Here is an 18,331-nt window from a genome sequence, read left to right on the forward strand (position 1 = left end):
GTCACAATAGTTATAACAATATTTCAATACCTTTTGCTGTTGGTAGATTACCAGGAAATAACCTGTACATAAACACATAAAATATTGTGCAATGTACTGGATTATGCAAATACAACATGCTACTTTTTCTGACATGATGATAAATAGTTTTAACATTTTAAAGCTCGATAGGCAGCAAATCCACTATATAACACCACCCGCATTGGATATGCCAAGAAATCATTCATGTGCCACTAATGATGAACCATGTCAAACTAATAAGTTTCCATCCTCTCCATTTTAAGACTTTTGCTGTTAATTTGGGCAGTCAAGTGAGGGCTGTCAGTATTAGAGAATGGGACATTCTCCATTCCAGCTACTACAGCATCAAGAACTCTCAAGTTAGATGTAGGATTTGGAAAACAAAGTTCTGCTGCAACAATAAACCTCAGCCCATCTCTGTCATCCCTTCTGTTTCACACACACTAAGCAGTCATTCCGTTGCTTGTACGAGAAGACTTATATGCTGAAATTAAATTTTGCAAGTCCTAATTTAATTTAAAAACCAGTTAGATTGTAGCATTCGAACACAATCGACCTCAAATACAAATTGTAACATTTCTTAACAGAAAAGCTGCATCACACAACTGATTAATTACCCAAATCAGAAAGTCACTTTAATTTGCATATTCCATATCATTAATAGAAATTTGTATCACTGCAGATTTACTTAAGATTCTGCAATTCAGACATCAATACACTGCACTAAAGGAATTACATTCAGTGTTGCTTTAATATAGTAAGAAACTGGCTAAATTAAAACATTATGATCAAGTCCAAAGATGTGCGGGTTAGGTTGATTGGCCATGCTAAAAATTGCCCTTAGTGTCCTGAGATGCGTAGGTTAGAGGGATTAGTGGGTAAATATGTAGGGATATGGGGGTAGGGCCTGGGTGGGATTGTGGTCGGTGCAGACTCAATGGGCCGAATGGCCTCTTTCTGTACTGTAGGGTTTCTATGATTTCTAAGTTCACATGAAATGATAAGTACCGACAGTTTAACTTAATCCAAATATGCAACCCGAAAGAAAAATTAAATGAATTTTATACAACATTTTATGATTCTTTGCTATTAAACTTACTCAAAAACATATTCAGCGCTAATTAATGGTACATCACTGGGCAAACAACAATAAGCACACTCAAAATGTGGGGACAGGGTTATGTTACACATATTTATAAAATTAGGATAATCAGTGATACTTTTACACAAACAGAATCACCTCTGCAAGCAAGAAACTAATATTAAGAGTAGGCACTTTCCAGTGGAATTGAAGAAGGGGCCAAATTAATCGAGGGGGTAGGGCAGGGGATATAGACTGCTCAGAAATAATTATGGTCTTTGATAGCTAAATTGGGCTTGCAACAAAATTCAATCCTAAAGGATTAATACCAATGTAAAACTGACTTCTCTACCCTCTTTTCTCGACTGTCTTGCTAATATTAGTAGATGAGTTGGGGAGCCAGTGCCAAAGTTCAAATCCAATGTTTGCTTGTAAGGGCATCCTTTAGATGTGGGAAATTAGTATAATGTCCACACGATGATATATTCATGCAGAACTGGAATTACGGCATTTTTCTCAAAAATTATGAGATGACACCTTTGTCCAGGTCAAACTAATGACAACTTTAAGACAGCTGGTTAACGCTCTAAAAAACAAACAAAATGTCATCACAACAACAGTTCAACATACGTAGTAAACTTATTTAAATAATCAATTGCTGCTGACAACACAACTATCAGGGTTTAAAACACAGACTTGTGACAAGTCATTTCTTCACCCAAGAAACAGTTTGATTAGGCTCCATCTACAATAGTTTTCATCATGAACCACATATTTTTTCCATTAAATTGCCTTAACTAACTCAAGTTTGTTGTAAAGATGCTGGCTCACTCATCTTTGCTGGAGTTCAAGAAGATTTTGAAAGAACACATCTCTTGTTATGCTTCCTATTTTCATAAGATCTCCAATGGCTTTGCATTCTTCCCACTGGTCATTCCATTTAGTATTAGTGTCCTTTTTGAAAGCCTTAGCTAAGAAATGGGGATATTTAAAATGTATTCTTTTTAATTTAAAATAAAAAGCACAAAAACAACTGCTGATCCAAGGACTGCATGCAGAAAGAATTCAGAGCCAGATTTTTAACAACTCGGTCATTTTTGAAGCCTAACAGCAACCGGTAGGAACTCAGAACAATATTGAGAAAAATTTTGAATTCAACTCCCATATTAAAGACGACCCAATGATTGGTCTTTAGTTTACACTCTTGAATGGAAGAGGTGTCCAGCACAAGGAAACGTTTATTTATTAGTGTCACAAGTAGGCTTACATTAACACTGCAATGAAGTTACTGTGAAAATCCCCTAGTTGCCACACTCCAGCCCCTGTTCGGGTATGCTGAGGGAGAATTTAACATTTCCAATGCACCTAACCAGTCTTTCGGACTGTGGGAGGAAATCCACGCAGACACGGGGAGAATGTGCAGACTCCACACAGACAGTGACCCAAGTCAAAATCGAACCCAGGTTCCTGACGCTGTGGTGCAGCAGTGCTAACCACTGTGCCACCGTGCGAAAGGAGAGAACTAAAAGAGAAATTCTAGAAGTAAAGTCACTATTCGAAAGATTTTACATTTACATGGCGTCTTTCAGGACCAGAGCCTGCAGCAAGTGTTTTACTGGCAATTAAGTGCTTTTGAAGTATGGTGACTGTTGTAATGTAGGAATTGTAGTCAATTTCCACATTGCAAGGCCCCCACAAACAGTAATGAGATAATGATCAAATAATCTGTTCTTAGCGCTGTTGGTTGAGGGATAAATATTGGCCAGGACACCAAATTAAGTCAAGTCAACTGCCTGCAACCTAACATGACAATCAGACGCACCAGACTGGAAATTAAATTAACTACACTAATTCGACACCAAAAGACTGCAAAAGAATGAAGAAGAGGCAGATAATTTTAAGAATGTGTGCGTATGTTTGTACACATGCATCTCAGAACGGCAAAAATCAAAAGCGGATTTGCACCATTTTGACCATAGTTTGCCAGAAGTCATGCTGTTACATTTAAGTATGAGCTGCAGCTTCAATTTTAAATACCTGAAAAAATAATGATTACATTCTGTGGCTTTGATATCATGGAGAAGTTGATTAAAATGGAAGGCCGTACATTAAGTAAATACATGCAATGAAATAAAATGCTCAGATGATATATTGCACTTAATTTTGTTCCCCAATGTCAATATCTCATTAAACACTGCCATGTTTAGTCAGAAACTGAGTTTCTATATAGCATAAACTCATTTTTGCCTGGATTATTGTGGACTAATATGGAAAATCAGAAACACTGATGTAAGAAGAGAACATTGAAAGATAAATGCAGTTAGCTAGCGTGTAACATGTCTTGGAATCCCCCATTTGGGAGAAAAAAATTAGCTGGAATTCACAAATTGAATTACACTTCTACGCTAAAACCCCTCGATCAAGCTCAGTATATTCTGGATGCCAGATTTAGTTACAAATCCTGTTTCTGTAGAGGTTAAATGTTTTACATTATTTTTTCTTGAGAGGTTTACATACTTCAGTAATATTTTGATGAGCTCATGATATTGGACACTACAAACTGTTGAAATGCAGAATAAATCATGTAGTGGTGATGGGGTGATGCCAAGCTGATATACACCTCTTGAGAGAGAAAATTTGAGATGAGAATGATTCAAAGTGGGTGGAGCACCCATTCTTGGTACTGTAGTACAGCAATACGGCAAGCAGGGAATGGATTACTCCTCTTCTACAACTGACAGTGCACCATGAAGCAGGTCAAGGGTCCAACACCTTCACAAGTAAGTGAGCCAAATAACATGACAGTTATTCTCATTTGTTTCCTCCAATAAACTATATAGAGAACTATGGAGTGCAATTTTAATTTAATTTGATGAGGCTGAGCATAATCAAGCAACTGCTTGAGTTATTGTCAAATAACTTGAGGAAATATCTCAGTTAAAGTGTCCTCTATTTTTAGTAAGCTTAAAAGTCAGTTCCAACTGGCTAAGCATCATGAAAGAACTAAGGGGTACAGTTTGACTCACCACGAAGCATCAGTGCTACTGCTGCAAAGTGAAAGATCAAAAACAGAACCATATAAAAGATGTGATCCAAAGTATTAAATTCATATAAACAAAAGGTCTTAAAGAAAACTAGCAACCCTGGGCAAGCACCTAAAATGTAACATACCAATTATTTGGTCAGAGCACCTGCCAAAGGCTGATCTGGATTTTGCCAAATTCAGTTTTTCACGCACACCTGTGCTTTTTTTGTTGGCCTTTTAGTTCAATTTTAATAGTGATGTTTGAAATATCACTGAATGAAACATGCAGGTTGAGCCATTCATAAACGAAATGATCTCTGTCTGAAGTGCAGAGTATAAACTTATTTACAAGTTTGAATTCTATGGAGTATGAAACCAGCAAGATGAACCTGAACTTTCCACACATGAAATTGAAGTAATTTCATGACAGACTAAATATAATAAGTTCAATTTTTCAAAACAATTACACTTTACTACGAAAGAACAACATAATTAATCCAAATTCAGTGTATTTGCTTAAATACAAGAGACACAGCAGAAACCAACCAGAGCAATGTCACATTTCCTAAAGGCAAAATAACTACAACAGATTTTTTAAAAAGTTCTAATGCCATGTACATTCTTTTGAATACACAATTAAGACTTCAATTCAAATAAAAGCTTATTTAAACATAAACATACTGAACAAACACATTTCAAACAGAAGTGCATTTTCTGTTTATAAAATCTAAAAACCCAAGATTCCTCACATTTCTGGGCAAATCTTTGACTTAAAAAAAAAATCAAAGCAAAGTTAAGGAAATCCTCTGAGCACCAAGGAGCATCTTTCATACTACTTACCACACTAGAACAGCATGGCGTCATTAATTTTACCTCTCAAGCTAATGCAAAACATGTCAAAAATTAAAAACGGCATACTTTTAATCCCAGATGAAACCATTTTAAAGCACACCAAGCAAACCCCTGCTTCATACGTGAGCCATTAAGCACACACCTACTCAACCAAGTCAAGGCACTGTGGTACAGTACTTCCATTTCATCACCTTCCACAACAATAAACTAGCTGAAGCAAAGAAACAAGAACCTCAAACACTCCAATAAGCCATTCCTCCATTTCCCTGCAGGTAACACAGGCACATCTGAAAGGTTGTGGGGGGGGGGGGGGAATAAAAACTGCAACCGATGAAGGAAAAAACGAGACCTCTCCATCTTCCAATAACAATACCCTGGTACAAGAACATCACCCCTTTCCAGAAGGGAAGGGAAGGAAAACACCCCCCCCCCCTTTCCAAAAGATCTTCCAGCAGAACATTAACACACAAAACCTCCCCCCCCAAAAAAAATTCATTCACATAACATGGGGGGGGGAATAATTTCACCAGATTCGGTGTACATTTTGGAAGAAGAACCTTGGGCCACAGCCTGCATTTGGGTTTCAAGTTCTGGAGAGGGAGGGAGAAAAAGCAGCAGCATAAAAACACATCCATTAAATGCAAAAAATAAAACTATTGGGGTTTTTTTAATAGAATAAACCAGGAGGAGGAAGAGGAGGAGGAGAGGGGTGGTTTACAGTACCTGTGCCATCGCTGGCTGAGAGAGCCGGGGAGGAGATTTTAGGCCGCTTGGCTGAAGGCGGTCCGTCCAGGAGATTCTCTGCCATTTCTTCCCCCAAATTTAGAGAGAGGAAAGATTACACTTTACAACTTTTTTGGGGGGAGGAGGAGGACGAATTCAACCCCTCCAAAAAAAAAACACACACACACCAGAGAGCGAGGAAAAAAAAACTGCGAATCAATCGAGGGATTCAGTCTCCCCCCTTGACCATTCGCCGTAAAAAATTTTGGGGGGGGGGTGTGGGGGGGAAAAAAGCTATCTTTTTTTAAAAAATAAGCAATTATTAATCTCTTTCCCCCTCCCCTTCTATCCCTCAGGAGCCTAAGGCCTAATGCTAAGGCCCAGGCCTTTTCGGTCGATCGTCCATGGGCAATAAGAACCAACCTTTCCCCCCCCCCCCCCCCCTCTCTCCTCCCTCTCTCTCCTCCCCCTTTCCCTCCACCACCCAAAAAAAGATTGAGAAAGGAAGAAGGGGATAGAGAGAGGGGAGAGAGAGAGAGGAAGAGGAGGGGAGGATGGTGAGAGGGAAGAGAGAGGAGGAATAAAAAAAAAGAGGGGAGAAAAATTAAAAGAGAGATTTAAAGTTAGGACGGCTTCTCTGAGGAAAACCACATCACACCTTTCTCCCTCTCTCCCCACCCCCCCAAATAAAAAAATCACTTCAGAAACCGTCTCCCCTTCCACATTCTGACATACATGTTAAATAATTTAAAAGAAATAAAAATAAGAACCCCCACCTCCCCACACACACAGAGAGGAGGAGGGGGGGGAAGAAACCTCTCTATTTTAAAAACAGATTCGATGGAGACAAGATTCCCCTCTCTCTCTCTCCCCTGAAGAGAAAAGCTCTCCTTCACAAGGGGGGAGAAAAAAAAATTTTTTTTTCCTCTCTCTGGTTGAGGAACCGTTTTTTTTTAAAAATGTTTTTTTTTGGAGGTTTTTTCTCTCTCTTTTCCTTTTAAATAACGGACTCGGCGTTAAAAATTTAAGTTTCCCCCTCCTCCCTCCACTACTTTTTCCCCCTTTTCCCCCCCCCCCGCTGTATTGCTGATATATTCCTCCCCCCCTCTCTCTCTCCCCTTTCCTGTCCTTTTCTTCAATCAATCCTCACCAGCCCAAGGATTTCTTTTTTTCCCCCTCTCTCTTTCCTTTTTTTTCCCCACCCTCTTCTCTCTCTCTTCCTCTGTCTGTCTGTCTGTCGCTCCCTTCTCTCTCTCTCTCTCAGTCTCCGTCTCCCTCTCCTCTCCTCATAACAAAATGGCGGCTTGTTGTTCTCTGGGCGAGAGCGCAAGCGACGTGAGAAGGGAGAAGGCCCCGGAGCTCCCCTTCGGCTCCGCTCGGCCCCGGCCGCCGGAAACTGCCGAACGCCCGCCCCCCCACGTGACCTCCCGGCTCCACCGGGCCTCCCGCATTACGTCATTTAACCCCCTCTTCCCCAGACTCCTGCAACAGCAGAGAAAGAGGACGTGGTGGGGTTTGCACTGACTGGGAGCGAGGAGGTGGGGTTTGCATTGACTGGCAGAGAGGGGAGGTGGGGTTTGCATTGACTGGGAGAGAGGGGAGGTGGGGGTTGCACTGACTGGGAGAGAGGGGAGGTGGGGGTTGCACTGACTGGGAGAGAGGGGAGGTGGGCTTTGCACTGACTGGGAGAGGGGAAGTGGGGTTTGTATTGACTGGGGAGGTGGGGTTTGTATTGACTGGGGAGGTGGGGTTTGCACTGACTGGGAGAGAGGGGAGGTGGGGGTTGCATTGACTGGGAGAGAGGGGAGGTGGGGTTTGCATTGACTGGGAGAGAGGGGAGGTGGGGTTTGCACTGACTGGGAGAGAGGGGAGGTGGGGTTTGCATTGACTGGGAGAGAGGGGAGGTGGGGTTTGCATTGACTGGGAGAGAGGGGAGGTGGGGTTTGCACTGACTGGGAGAGAGGGGAGGTGGGGTTTGCATTGACTGGGAGAGAGGGGAGGTGGGGTTTGCACTGACTGGGAGAGAGGGGAGGTGGGGGTTGCACTGACTGGGAGAGAGGGGAGGTGGGGGTTGCACTGACTGGGAGAGAGGGGAGGTGGGGTTTGCACTGACTGGGAGAGAGGGGAGGTGGGGGTTGCACTGACTGGGAGAGAGGGGAGGTGGGGGTTGCACTGACTGGGAGAGAGGGGAGGTGGGGTTTGCACTGACTGGGAGAGAGGGGAGGTGGGGTTTGCACTGACTGGGAGAGAGGGGAGGTGGGGGGTACACTGACTGGGAGAGAGGGGAGGTGGGGGTTGCACTGACTGGGAGAGAGGGGAGGTGGGGTTTGCACTGACTGGGAGAGAGGGGAGGTGGGGTTTGCATTGACTGGGAGAGGGGAAGTGGGGTTTGTATTGACTGGGGGAGGTGGGGTTTGCACTGACTGGGGGAGGTGGGGGTTGCACTGACTGGGGGAGGTGGGGGTTGCACTGACTGGGGGAGGTGGGGGTTGCACTGACTGGGGGAGGTGGGAGGTGGGGGTTGCACTGACTGGTAGAGAGGGGAGGTGGGTTTGCACTGACTGGGAGAGAGGGGAGGTGGGGTTTGCATTGACTGGGAGAGAGGGGAGGTGGGGGTTGCACTGACTGGGAGAGAGGGGAGGTGGGGTTTGCACTGACTGGGAGAGAGGGGAGGTGGGGGTTGCACTGACTGGGAGAGAGGGGAGGTGGGGTTTGCACTGACTGGGAGAGAGGGGAGGTGGGGGTTGCACTGACTGGGAGAGAGGGGAGGTGGGGGTTGCACTGACTGGGAGAGAGGGGAGGTGGGGTTTGCACTGACTGGGAGAGAGGGGAGGTGGGGGTTGCACTGACTGGGAGAGAGGGGAGGTGGGGGTTGCACTGACTGGGAGAGAGGGGAGGTGGGGTTTGCATTGACTGGGAGAGAGGGGAGGTGGGGTTTGCATTGACTGGGAGAGGGGAAGTGGGGTTTGTATTGACTGGGGAGGTGGGGTTTGCACGGACTGGGGGAGGTGGGGGTTGCACTGACTGGGGGAGGTGGGGGTTGCACTGACTGGGGGAGGTGGGGGTTGCACTGACTGGGGGAGGTGGGGGTTGCACTGACTGGGAGAGAGGGGAGGTGGGGGTTGCACTGACTGGTAGAGAGGGGAGGTGGGTTTGCACTGACTGGGAGAGAGGGGAGGTGGGGTTTGCATTGACTGGGAGAGAGGGGAGGTGGGGGTTGCACTGACTGGGAGAGAGGGGAGGTGGGGTTTGCACTGACTGGGAGAGAGGGGAGGTGGGGTTTGCATTGACTGGGAGAGAGGGGAGGTGGGGTTTGCATTGACTGGGAGAGAGGGGAGGTGGGGTTTGCATTGACTGGGAGAGAGGGGAGGTGGGGTTTGCATTGACTGGGAGAGAGGGGAGGTGGGGTTTGCATTGACTGGGAGAGAGGGGAGGTGGGGTTTGCATTGACTGGGAGAGAGGGGAGGTGGGGTTTGCATTGACTGGGAGAGAGGGGAGGTGGGGTTTGCATTGACTGGGAGAGAGGGGAGGTGGGGGTTGCACTGACTGGGAGAGAGGGGAGGTGGGGGTTGCACTGACTGGGAGAGAGGGGAGGTGGGCTTTGCACTGACTGGGAGAGGGGAAGTGGGGTTTGTATTGACTGGGGAGGTGGGGGTTGCATTGACTGGGAGAGAGGGGAGGTGGGGGTTGCATTGACTGGGAGAGAGGGGAGGTGGGGGTTGCATTGACTGGGAGAGAGGGGAGGTGGGGTTTGCATTGACTGGGAGAGAGGGGAGGTGGGGTTTGCACTGACTGGGAGAGAGGGGAGGTGGGGTTTGCATTGACTGGGAGAGAGGGGAGGTGGGGTTTGCATTGACTGGGAGAGAGGGGAGGTGGGGTTTGCACTGACTGGGAGAGAGGGGAGGTGGGGTTTGCATTGACTGGGAGAGAGGGGAGGTGGGGTTTGCATTGACTGGGAGAGAGGGGAGGTGGGGGTTGCACTGACTGGGAGAGAGGAGAGGTGGGGGTTGCACTGACTGGGAGAGAGGGGAGGTGGGGTTTGCACTGACTGGGAGAGAGGGGAGGTGGGGGTTGCACTGACTGGGAGAGAGGGGAGGTGGGGGTTGCACTGACTGGGAGAGAGGGGAGGTGGGGTTTGCACTGACTGGGAGAGAGGGGAGGTGGGGGTTGCACTGACTGGGAGAGAGGGGAGGTGGGGGTTGCACTGACTGGGAGAGAGGGGAGGTGGGGTTTGCATTGACTGGGAGAGAGGGGAGGTGGGGTTTGCATTGACTGGGAGAGGGGAAGTGGGGTTTGTATTGACTGGGGAGGTGGGGTTTGCACTGACTGGGGGAGGTGGGGGTTGCACTGACTGGGGGAGGTGGGGGTTGCACTGACTGGGGGAGGTGGGGGTTGCACTGACTGGGGGAGGTGGGGGTTGCACTGACTGGGAGAGAGGGGAGGTGGGGGTTGCACTGACTGGTAGAGAGGGGAGGTGGGTTTGCACTGACTGGGAGAGAGGGGAGGTGGGGTTTGCATTGACTGGGAGAGAGGGGAGGTGGGGGTTGCACTGACTGGGAGAGAGGGGAGGTGGGGTTTGCACTGACTGGGAGAGAGGGGAGGTGGGGTTTGCATTGACTGGGAGAGAGGGGAGGTGGGGTTTGCATTGACTGGGAGAGAGGGGAGGTGGGGGTTGCACTGACTGGGAGAGAGGGGAGGTGGGGGTTGCACTGACTGGGAGAGAGGGGAGGTGGGCTTTGCACTGACTGGGAGAGGGGAAGTGGGGTTTGTATTGACTGGGGAGGTGGGGGTTGCATTGACTGGGAGAGAGGGGAGGTGGGGGTTGCATTGACTGGGAGAGAGGGGAGGTGGGGGTTGCATTGACTGGGAGAGAGGGGAGGTGGGGTTTGCATTGACTGGGAGAGAGGGGAGGTGGGGTTTGCACTGACTGGGAGAGAGGGGAGGTGGGGTTTGCATTGACTGGGAGAGAGGGGAGGTGGGGTTTGCATTGACTGGGAGAGAGGGGAGGTGGGGTTTGCACTGACTGGGAGAGAGGGGAGGTGGGGTTTGCATTGACTGGGAGAGAGGGGAGGTGGGGTTTGCATTGACTGGGAGAGAGGGGAGGTGGGGGTTGCACTGACTGGGAGAGAGGGGAGGTGGGGGTTGCACTGACTGGGAGAGAGGGGAGGTGGGGTTTGCACTGACTGGGAGAGAGGGGAGGTGGGGGTTGCACTGACTGGGAGAGAGGGGAGGTGGGGGTTGCACTGACTGGGAGAGAGGGGAGGTGGGGTTTGCACTGACTGGGAGAGAGGGGAGGTGGGGGTTGCACTGACTGGGAGAGAGGGGAGGTGGGGGTTGCACTGACTGGGAGAGAGGGGAGGTGGGGTTTGCATTGACTGGGAGAGAGGGGAGGTGGGGTTTGCATTGACTGGGAGAGGGGAAGTGGGGTTTGTATTGACTGGGGAGGTGGGGTTTGCACTGACTGGGGGAGGTGGGGGTTGCACTGACTGGGGGAGGTGGGGGTTGCACTGACTGGGGGAGGTGGTTGTTGCACTGACTGGGAGAGAGGGGAGGTGGGGGTTGCACTGACTGGTAGAGAGGGGAGGTGGGTTTGCACTGACTGGGAGAGAGGGGAGGTGGGGTTTGCATTGACTGGGAGAGAGGGGAGGTGGGGGTTGCACTGACTGGGAGAGAGGGGAGGTGGGGTTTGCACTGACTGGGAGAGAGGGGAGGTGGGGTTTGCATTGACTGGGAGAGAGGGGAGGTGGGGTTTGCATTGACTGGGAGAGAGGGGAGGTGGGGTTTGCATTGACTGGGAGAGAGGGGAGGTGGGGTTTGCATTGACTGGGAGAGAGGGGAGGTGGGGTTTGCATTGACTGGGAGAGAGGGGAGGTGGGGTTTGCATTGACTGGGAGAGAGGGGAGGTGGGGTTTGCATTGACTGGGAGAGAGGGGAGGTGGGGTTTGCATTGACTGGGAGAGAGGGGAGGTGGGCTTTGCACTGACTGGGAGAGAGGGGAGGTGGGGGTTGCACTGACTGGGAGAGAGGGGAGGTGGGGGTTGCACTGACTGGGAGAGAGGGGAGGTGGGCTTTGCACTGACTGGGAGAGGGGAAGTGGGGTTTGTATTGACTGGGGAGGTGGGGTTTGTATTGACTGGGGAGGTGGGGTTTGCACTGACTGGGGGAGGTGGGGTTTGCACTGACTGGGGGAGGTGGGGTTTGCACTGACTGGGGGAGGTTGGGGGTTGCACTGACTGGGGGAGGTGGGGGTTGCACTGACTGGGGGAGGTGGGGGTTGCACTGACTGGGGGAGGTGGGGTTTGCACTGACTGGGGGAGGTGGGGGTTGCACTGACTGGGGAAGGTGGGGGTTGCATTGACTGGGAGAGAGGGGAGGTGGGGGTTGCACTGACTGGGAGAGAGGGGAGGTGGGGGTTGCACTGACTGGGAGAGGTGGGTTTGCACTGACTGGGAGAGAGGGGAGGTGGGGGTTGCATTGACTGGGAGAGTTGGGTTTGCACTGACTGGGAGAGAGGGGAGGTGGGGTTTGCATTGACTGGGAGAGAGGGGAGGTGGGGTTTGCATTGACTATGGGAGGGGAGGATTTGATTTATTATTGTCACATGTATTAACATACAGTGGAAAGTATTGTTTCTTGCACGCTATACAGACAAAACATACCGTTCATAGAGAAGGAAATGAGAGCAGAATGTAGTGTTACAGTCATAGCTGGAGGTAGAGAAAGATCAACTTAGTGCGAGGTAGGTCTTGATGCGACAGCAGCAGGGAAGAAGCTGTTCTTGAGTCGGTTGGTACGTGACCTCAGACTTTGTATCTTTTTCCCGACGGAAGAGGGTGGAATAGAGAATGTCCGGGGCGTGTGGGTTTCCTCCGGGTGCTCCGGTTTCCTCCCACAGTCCAAAGATGTGCGGGTTAGGTTGATTGGCCAGGTTAAAAATTGCCCCTTAGAGTCCTGGGATGCGTGGATTAGCGGGTAAATATGTGGGGGTGGGGCCTGGGTGGGATTGTGGTCGGTGCAGACTTGATGGGCCGAATGGCCTCCTTCTGCACTGTAGGGTTTCTATGATTTCTTAATTATGCTGGCTGCTTTGCCGAGGCAGCGGGAAGTGTAGACGGAGTCAATGGATGGGAGGCTGGTTTGCATAATGGGTCGGGCTACATACACGACCTTTTGTAGTTCCTTGCGGTCTTGGGCAGAGCAGGAGCCATACCAAGCTGTGATACAACCAGAAAGAATGCTTTCTATGGTGCATCTGTAAAAGGCAGTGAGAGTCGTTGCTGACATGCCGAATTTCCTTAGTCTTCTGAGAAATTAGAGGCGTTGGTTGTGTGCATTGACAGAGACGGGAGGTGGGTTGCATTGACTGAATTTTTTTGGACTTTTATTTGGTGCAAGTATTCTGGAAATAAATATCTATCTTCCCTTCCCCTTTCATCTTGAGTTTGCAATAAATTGTTTATTTATTAGTGTCACAACTATGCCTCCAAAAATGTGCAGGTTAGGTGGATTGTCCGTGCTAAATTGCCCCTTAGTGTCCCAAGATGCGTAGGTTAGGGGGATTAGTGGGCTAAATATTTGGGGTCACGGGGAACAGGTCTGGGTGGGATTGCCCCTTAGTGTCGGGAGATTACGTGGGGTTACAAGGATAGGACCTGGGAGGGATTGTTGTTGGTGCAGACTCAATGGGCCGAATGGCCTCCTTCTGTGCAGTAGGGATTCTATGTCTAAGTTGGTTTACGTTAACACGGCAATGAAGTTACTGTGAAAATCCCCCCCATGTCGCCAAACTCCGGCACCTGTTTGGGTACACTGAGGGAGAATTTAGACTGGCCATCAAATGACACGTCTTTCAGACTGTGGGAGGAAACTGCAGCACCCAGAGGAAACGGACAATGGGCAGACTCAGTGCACATAGTGACCCAAGCCGGGAATCGAACTTGGGTCACTGGCGCGGTGAGGCAGCACGGCTAGCCACTGTGCTGCCCAGCTATGATTAAGAGAGGGGTGGTGATTTGCATTGACTGAGAGAGGGGAGGTGGTTTGCTTTGATTCTTTTTGGGCTTTTTTTCTGGTGTAAGATATTTATTTCCAAAACACTATCTTCCCCTCCCCTTTCATGTTGCATTTGCGCAAACAATTGTGCAGGAATTCCCTTCTTTCGCTTTCTCCATACGCACAGAATCAGAATTCATTTAAGGTTTATTTATTCGTGTCACAAGTAGGCTTACATTAACACTGCAATGGAGTTACTGTGAAAATCCCCTAGTTGCCACACTCCGGCGCCTGTTCGGGTTACACTGAGGCAATGCATCCAACCAGCACATCTTTCGGACTGTGAAAGGAAACTGGACCACCCAGTGGAAATGCACGCAGACACAGAGAACATTGATTGACTGAGAGAGGAGAGATGGTTTGCATTTGATTTAATTTATTATTGTCACACGTATTAGTTTGCAGTGAAAAGTATTGTTTCTTGCACGCTATACCTTTCAGACCTGAGGTGAGGAGATATTTCCTCACCCAGAGAGTAGTGAATTCACTACCACAGAAAGTAGTTGAGGCGAAAACATTTGTGTGATTTCAAGAAGGAATTAGGTGTAGCTCTTGGGGTTAAAGGGATATGGGTATCCCATAGGGGGGGATCAGGATAATGATTTGATTTATTCTTACCACATGTATTGGTATACAGTGAAAAGTATTGTTTCTTGTGCGTTATACAGACAAAGCATACCGTATATAGGGAAGGAAAGGAGAGAGTGCAAAATGTAGTGTGACAGTCATAGCTAGGGTGTAGAGAAAGATCAACTTAATGAGAGGTAGATCCATTCAAAAGTCTGATGGCAGCAGGGAAGAAGTTGTTTTTGAGTCGGTCGGGGTCGTGATCTCAGATTTTTTATCGTTTTCTCGACGGAAGAAGAGAGAATGTCCGGGGTGCGTGGGGCCCTTGTTTATGCTGGCTGCTTTTCTGAGGCAGCGGGAAGTGTAGATGGAGTCAATGGGTGGGAGGCTGGTTTGACTGATGGACTGGGCTTCGTTCACTACTCTTTGTAGTTTATTGAGGTCTTGGACAGAGCAGGAGCTATACTAAGCTGTGATACAACCAGAAAGAATGCTTTCCATGGTGCATCTGTAAAAGTTGGTGAGAGTTGTAGTGGACATGCCAAATTTCCTGAGTCTCCTAAAGAAAATAGAAGTGCTGGTGGGCTTTCTTAGCTATAGCGTAAGAATGGGGGGACCAGGACAGGTTATTGGTGATCTGGACACCTAAAAACCTGACGGTCTTGATAATTTCTACTTCATACCTGTTGATGTAGACAGGGGCATGTCCTCCAGCACGCTTCCTGAAGTCGCTGACAACCTCCTTCGTTTTGTTGACATGGAGGGAGAGATTATTATCGTCGCATCAGTTCACCAGATTCTCTGTCTCGACATTGTTTGAGATCTGTCCCACTATGGTGGTGTCATCAGCAAACTTGAAAATCGAGTTGGAGGGGAATTTGGCCACACAGTCATAGGTGTATAAGGAGTACAGTAAGGGGCTGAGGACACAGCTTTGTGGGGCACCGGTGTTGAGGATGGGAGGGGAGGTGGTTTCCATTGACTGAGAGAGGGGAGGTGGTTTGCATTGATTGAAACTTTTTTGGGACACTTTTATTTCCAAAATATTATCGTCTCCCCTTTCATCTTGGGTTTGCACAAATAATTTATTTATTTATTTATTTATTAGTGCGGCGTCACGGTGGCACAGTGGTTAGCACTGCTGCTTCACAGCTCCAGGGACCTGGGTTCGATTCCCAGCTTGGGTCGCTGTCTGTGTGGAGTTTGCACATTCTCCTCGTGTCTGCGTGGGTTTCCTCCGGGTGCTCCGGTTTCCTCCCACAGTCCAAAGATGTGTGGGTTAGGTTGATTGGCCATGCTAAAATTGCCCCTTAGTGTCCTGGGATGCGTAGGTTAGAGGGATTAGTGGGTAAAAGATGTAGGGATATGGGGGTAGGGCCTGGGTGGGATTGTGGTTGGAGCAGACTCGATGGGCTGAATGGCCTCTTTCTGTGCTGTAGGGTTTCTAATATTCTAAGATTAGTGTTACAAGTGGGCTTACATTAATAATGCAATGAATTTATTGTGAAAATCCCCTTGTCGCCACACTCTGGCGCCTGTTCGGATACACTGAGGGAGAATTTAGCACGGCCAATGCACCCTAACCAGCACGTCTTATTGGAACATGGGAGGAAACCAGAGCATAAAAGATATTTATTTCCAAATTACTATCTTTCCCCTCCCTTTCATCTTGGGTTCACACAAACAATTGTGCAGGAATTCCCTTCTTTCTCTCTCTCCACATGTACAGAATCATAATTCATGCCTCTATCTATACACACACACACATGCATATTTCAGAACTTTTTCAATGGGCAAAAAATGAAAGGCAGACATCTCCATGCATAAAGCAACATTTATAATACAGCATATGGGTGGCACCATGGCACAGTGGTTCGTACTACTACCTCACAGCGCCAGGGACACGGGTTCGATTCTGGCCTCAGAAGCCTGTCTGTGCGGACTCCACACATTCTCCCCGTGTCTGCGTGGGTTTCCTCCGGGCGCTCTGGTTTCCTCCCACACTCCAAAGATGTGCGGGTTAGGTGGATTGGCCGTGCTAAATTGTCCCTGGGCCGGCATCCCCACATCATGTCAGGGGGATTAGCAGGGCAAATATGTGGGGCTATGGAATAGGGCCTGGGTGGGATTGTGGTCGGTGCAGGCTCGATGGGCCGAATGGCCTCTTCTGCACTGCAGGGATTCAAGAATCATAATTCATGTCTCTATACACACAGAAAATAAATGGCATGTTTGTCAACTTTTTTTCGAAGAGGCACAAATGAAAAGCAGAGATCTCTCCATAAAATACAATATATCACACACTATCTAGTTATACATACACACAACATAAAGGGCCAGATTATGCAGGTTTGTCAACTTTTAATATTTCTTTCCTATGTAACAATTTTATATATGTCTGTATATAGGTTCCTCGTTAGTGTAGAAGTTAGTATCCCCGCCTCAAAGGTTATGGGGGGAAAGCAGGATTAGGCTACTGAGTTGGATGATCAGCCATGATCGTAATGAATGGTGGAGCAGGCTCGAAGGGCTGAAAGGCCTCGTCCTGTTCCTATCTTCTATGTTTCTATACCCACACACAGACACACACACAAAATAAATGGCCTGGAACTTTTTCCAAAAAGGGGAAGGGAAAAGCCGAGGTAGAAGAAAATCGATGTGTGATGCTTTGTATACAGAAACAATTCTTTGATTAAAAGTTTATTTATTAGTCACAAGTAGGCTTACATTAACACTGCAATAAAGTTACTGTGAAATTCGCCACGCTCCGACGCCTGTTCGGGTACACTAAGGGTCAATCTAGCATAGCCAATGCACCCTAACCAGCACATCTTTGGACTGTGGGAGGAAACCGGAGCACCCGGAGGAAACCCACGCAGACACGGGGAAATGTGCAGACTCCGCGCAGACAGTGATCCAAGCCGGGACTCAAACCTGGGTCCCTGGCGCTGTGAGGCAGCAATGCTAACCACTGTGCCACCGTGCGATTCACATTGACTGTGAGAGGGGATGTGGTTTGCATTGATTGTAATTTTGTTTTTGGACATTTTTTTGATGCAAGATATTTATTTCCAAATTACTACCTTCCCCTTCACTTTCATCTTGGGTTTACACAAATAATTGTGCAGGAATTCCCTTCTTTCTCTCTCTCCAGACTCATAATTCATGCCTCTATCTATACACACACGCACACAGCATATTTGTCAACTTTTTCAATGGGCAAAACATTGAACATATTATACAGCACATGGGTGGCATCATGGCACAGTGGTTAGTATTACTGCCTCACAGCGCCAGGGACTCGGTTTCGATTCTGGCCTCAGAAGGCCATCTGTGCGGAGTCTGCACGTTCTCCCTGTGTTTGCGTGGGTTTCCTCCGGGTGCTCCGGTTTCCTTCCACAGTCTAAAGATGTGCAAGTTAGGTGGATTGCCCTTTGCTAAATTGTCCCTGGGTGTCAGGGGGATTAGCAGGGTAAATATGTGAGGTTACAAAATAGGGTCTGAGTGGGATTGTTATCAGTGCAGGGTCGAATGGCCTTCTTCTGCACTGTAGGGATTCTGTATTTGATTTAGTGTCACTTGTATTGGGATACAGTGAAAAGTATCGTTTCTTGTGCGTTATACAGACAAAAACATACTTTTCATAAGTACATAGGGGAAATGGAAAGCATAGGATGCAGAATATAGTGTTACAGTCATAGCTCGGGTGTAGAGAAAGATCATCTTAATATATGATAGGTCTGTTCAAAAGTTTGATCCAGTGTCTCACAATGCACATCTCTTTAACCTGTGCTTAATGCTCCCTCCACTCACATTGTCTGTATCTTTAAGACCTGGTAGGCTGTAGAGATTCGCATTCTAATCAGTATTCTGTGACTTGATTTTGTGTCTCTGCATGCCCTGTTTGAGAGCAGATTTCCACTCCATCTGACAAAGGAGCAGCACTCCGAAAGCTAATGGCATTTGCTACCAAATACACCTGTTGGACTTTAACCTGGTGTTGTTAAAAC

At 47.9% G+C, this 18,331-nt stretch overlaps 1 protein-coding gene across 2 annotated transcripts in view; it reads right to left on the reverse strand.

Annotated features, from left to right (window-relative positions):
• Window positions 1–6,745, reverse strand: part of LOC144509158 (histone acetyltransferase p300-like) — a 124,153-nt gene extending 117,408 nt beyond the window's left edge. For both annotated transcript variants that reach the window (XM_078237577.1, XM_078237576.1), the window contains exon 1: window positions 5,703–6,745. In XM_078237577.1, the coding sequence (XP_078093703.1) occupies window positions 5,703–5,787 (85 nt within the window). In that variant the 5' untranslated portion in view covers window positions 5,788–6,745. The remainder of the gene's footprint in view (window positions 1–5,702) is intronic.
• Window positions 6,746–18,331: the final 11,586 nt, after the last annotated feature.

This window comes from Mustelus asterias, chromosome 21, assembly GCF_964213995.1.
Source record: "Mustelus asterias chromosome 21, sMusAst1.hap1.1, whole genome shotgun sequence".
NCBI lineage: Eukaryota > Metazoa > Chordata > Chondrichthyes > Carcharhiniformes > Triakidae > Mustelus > Mustelus asterias.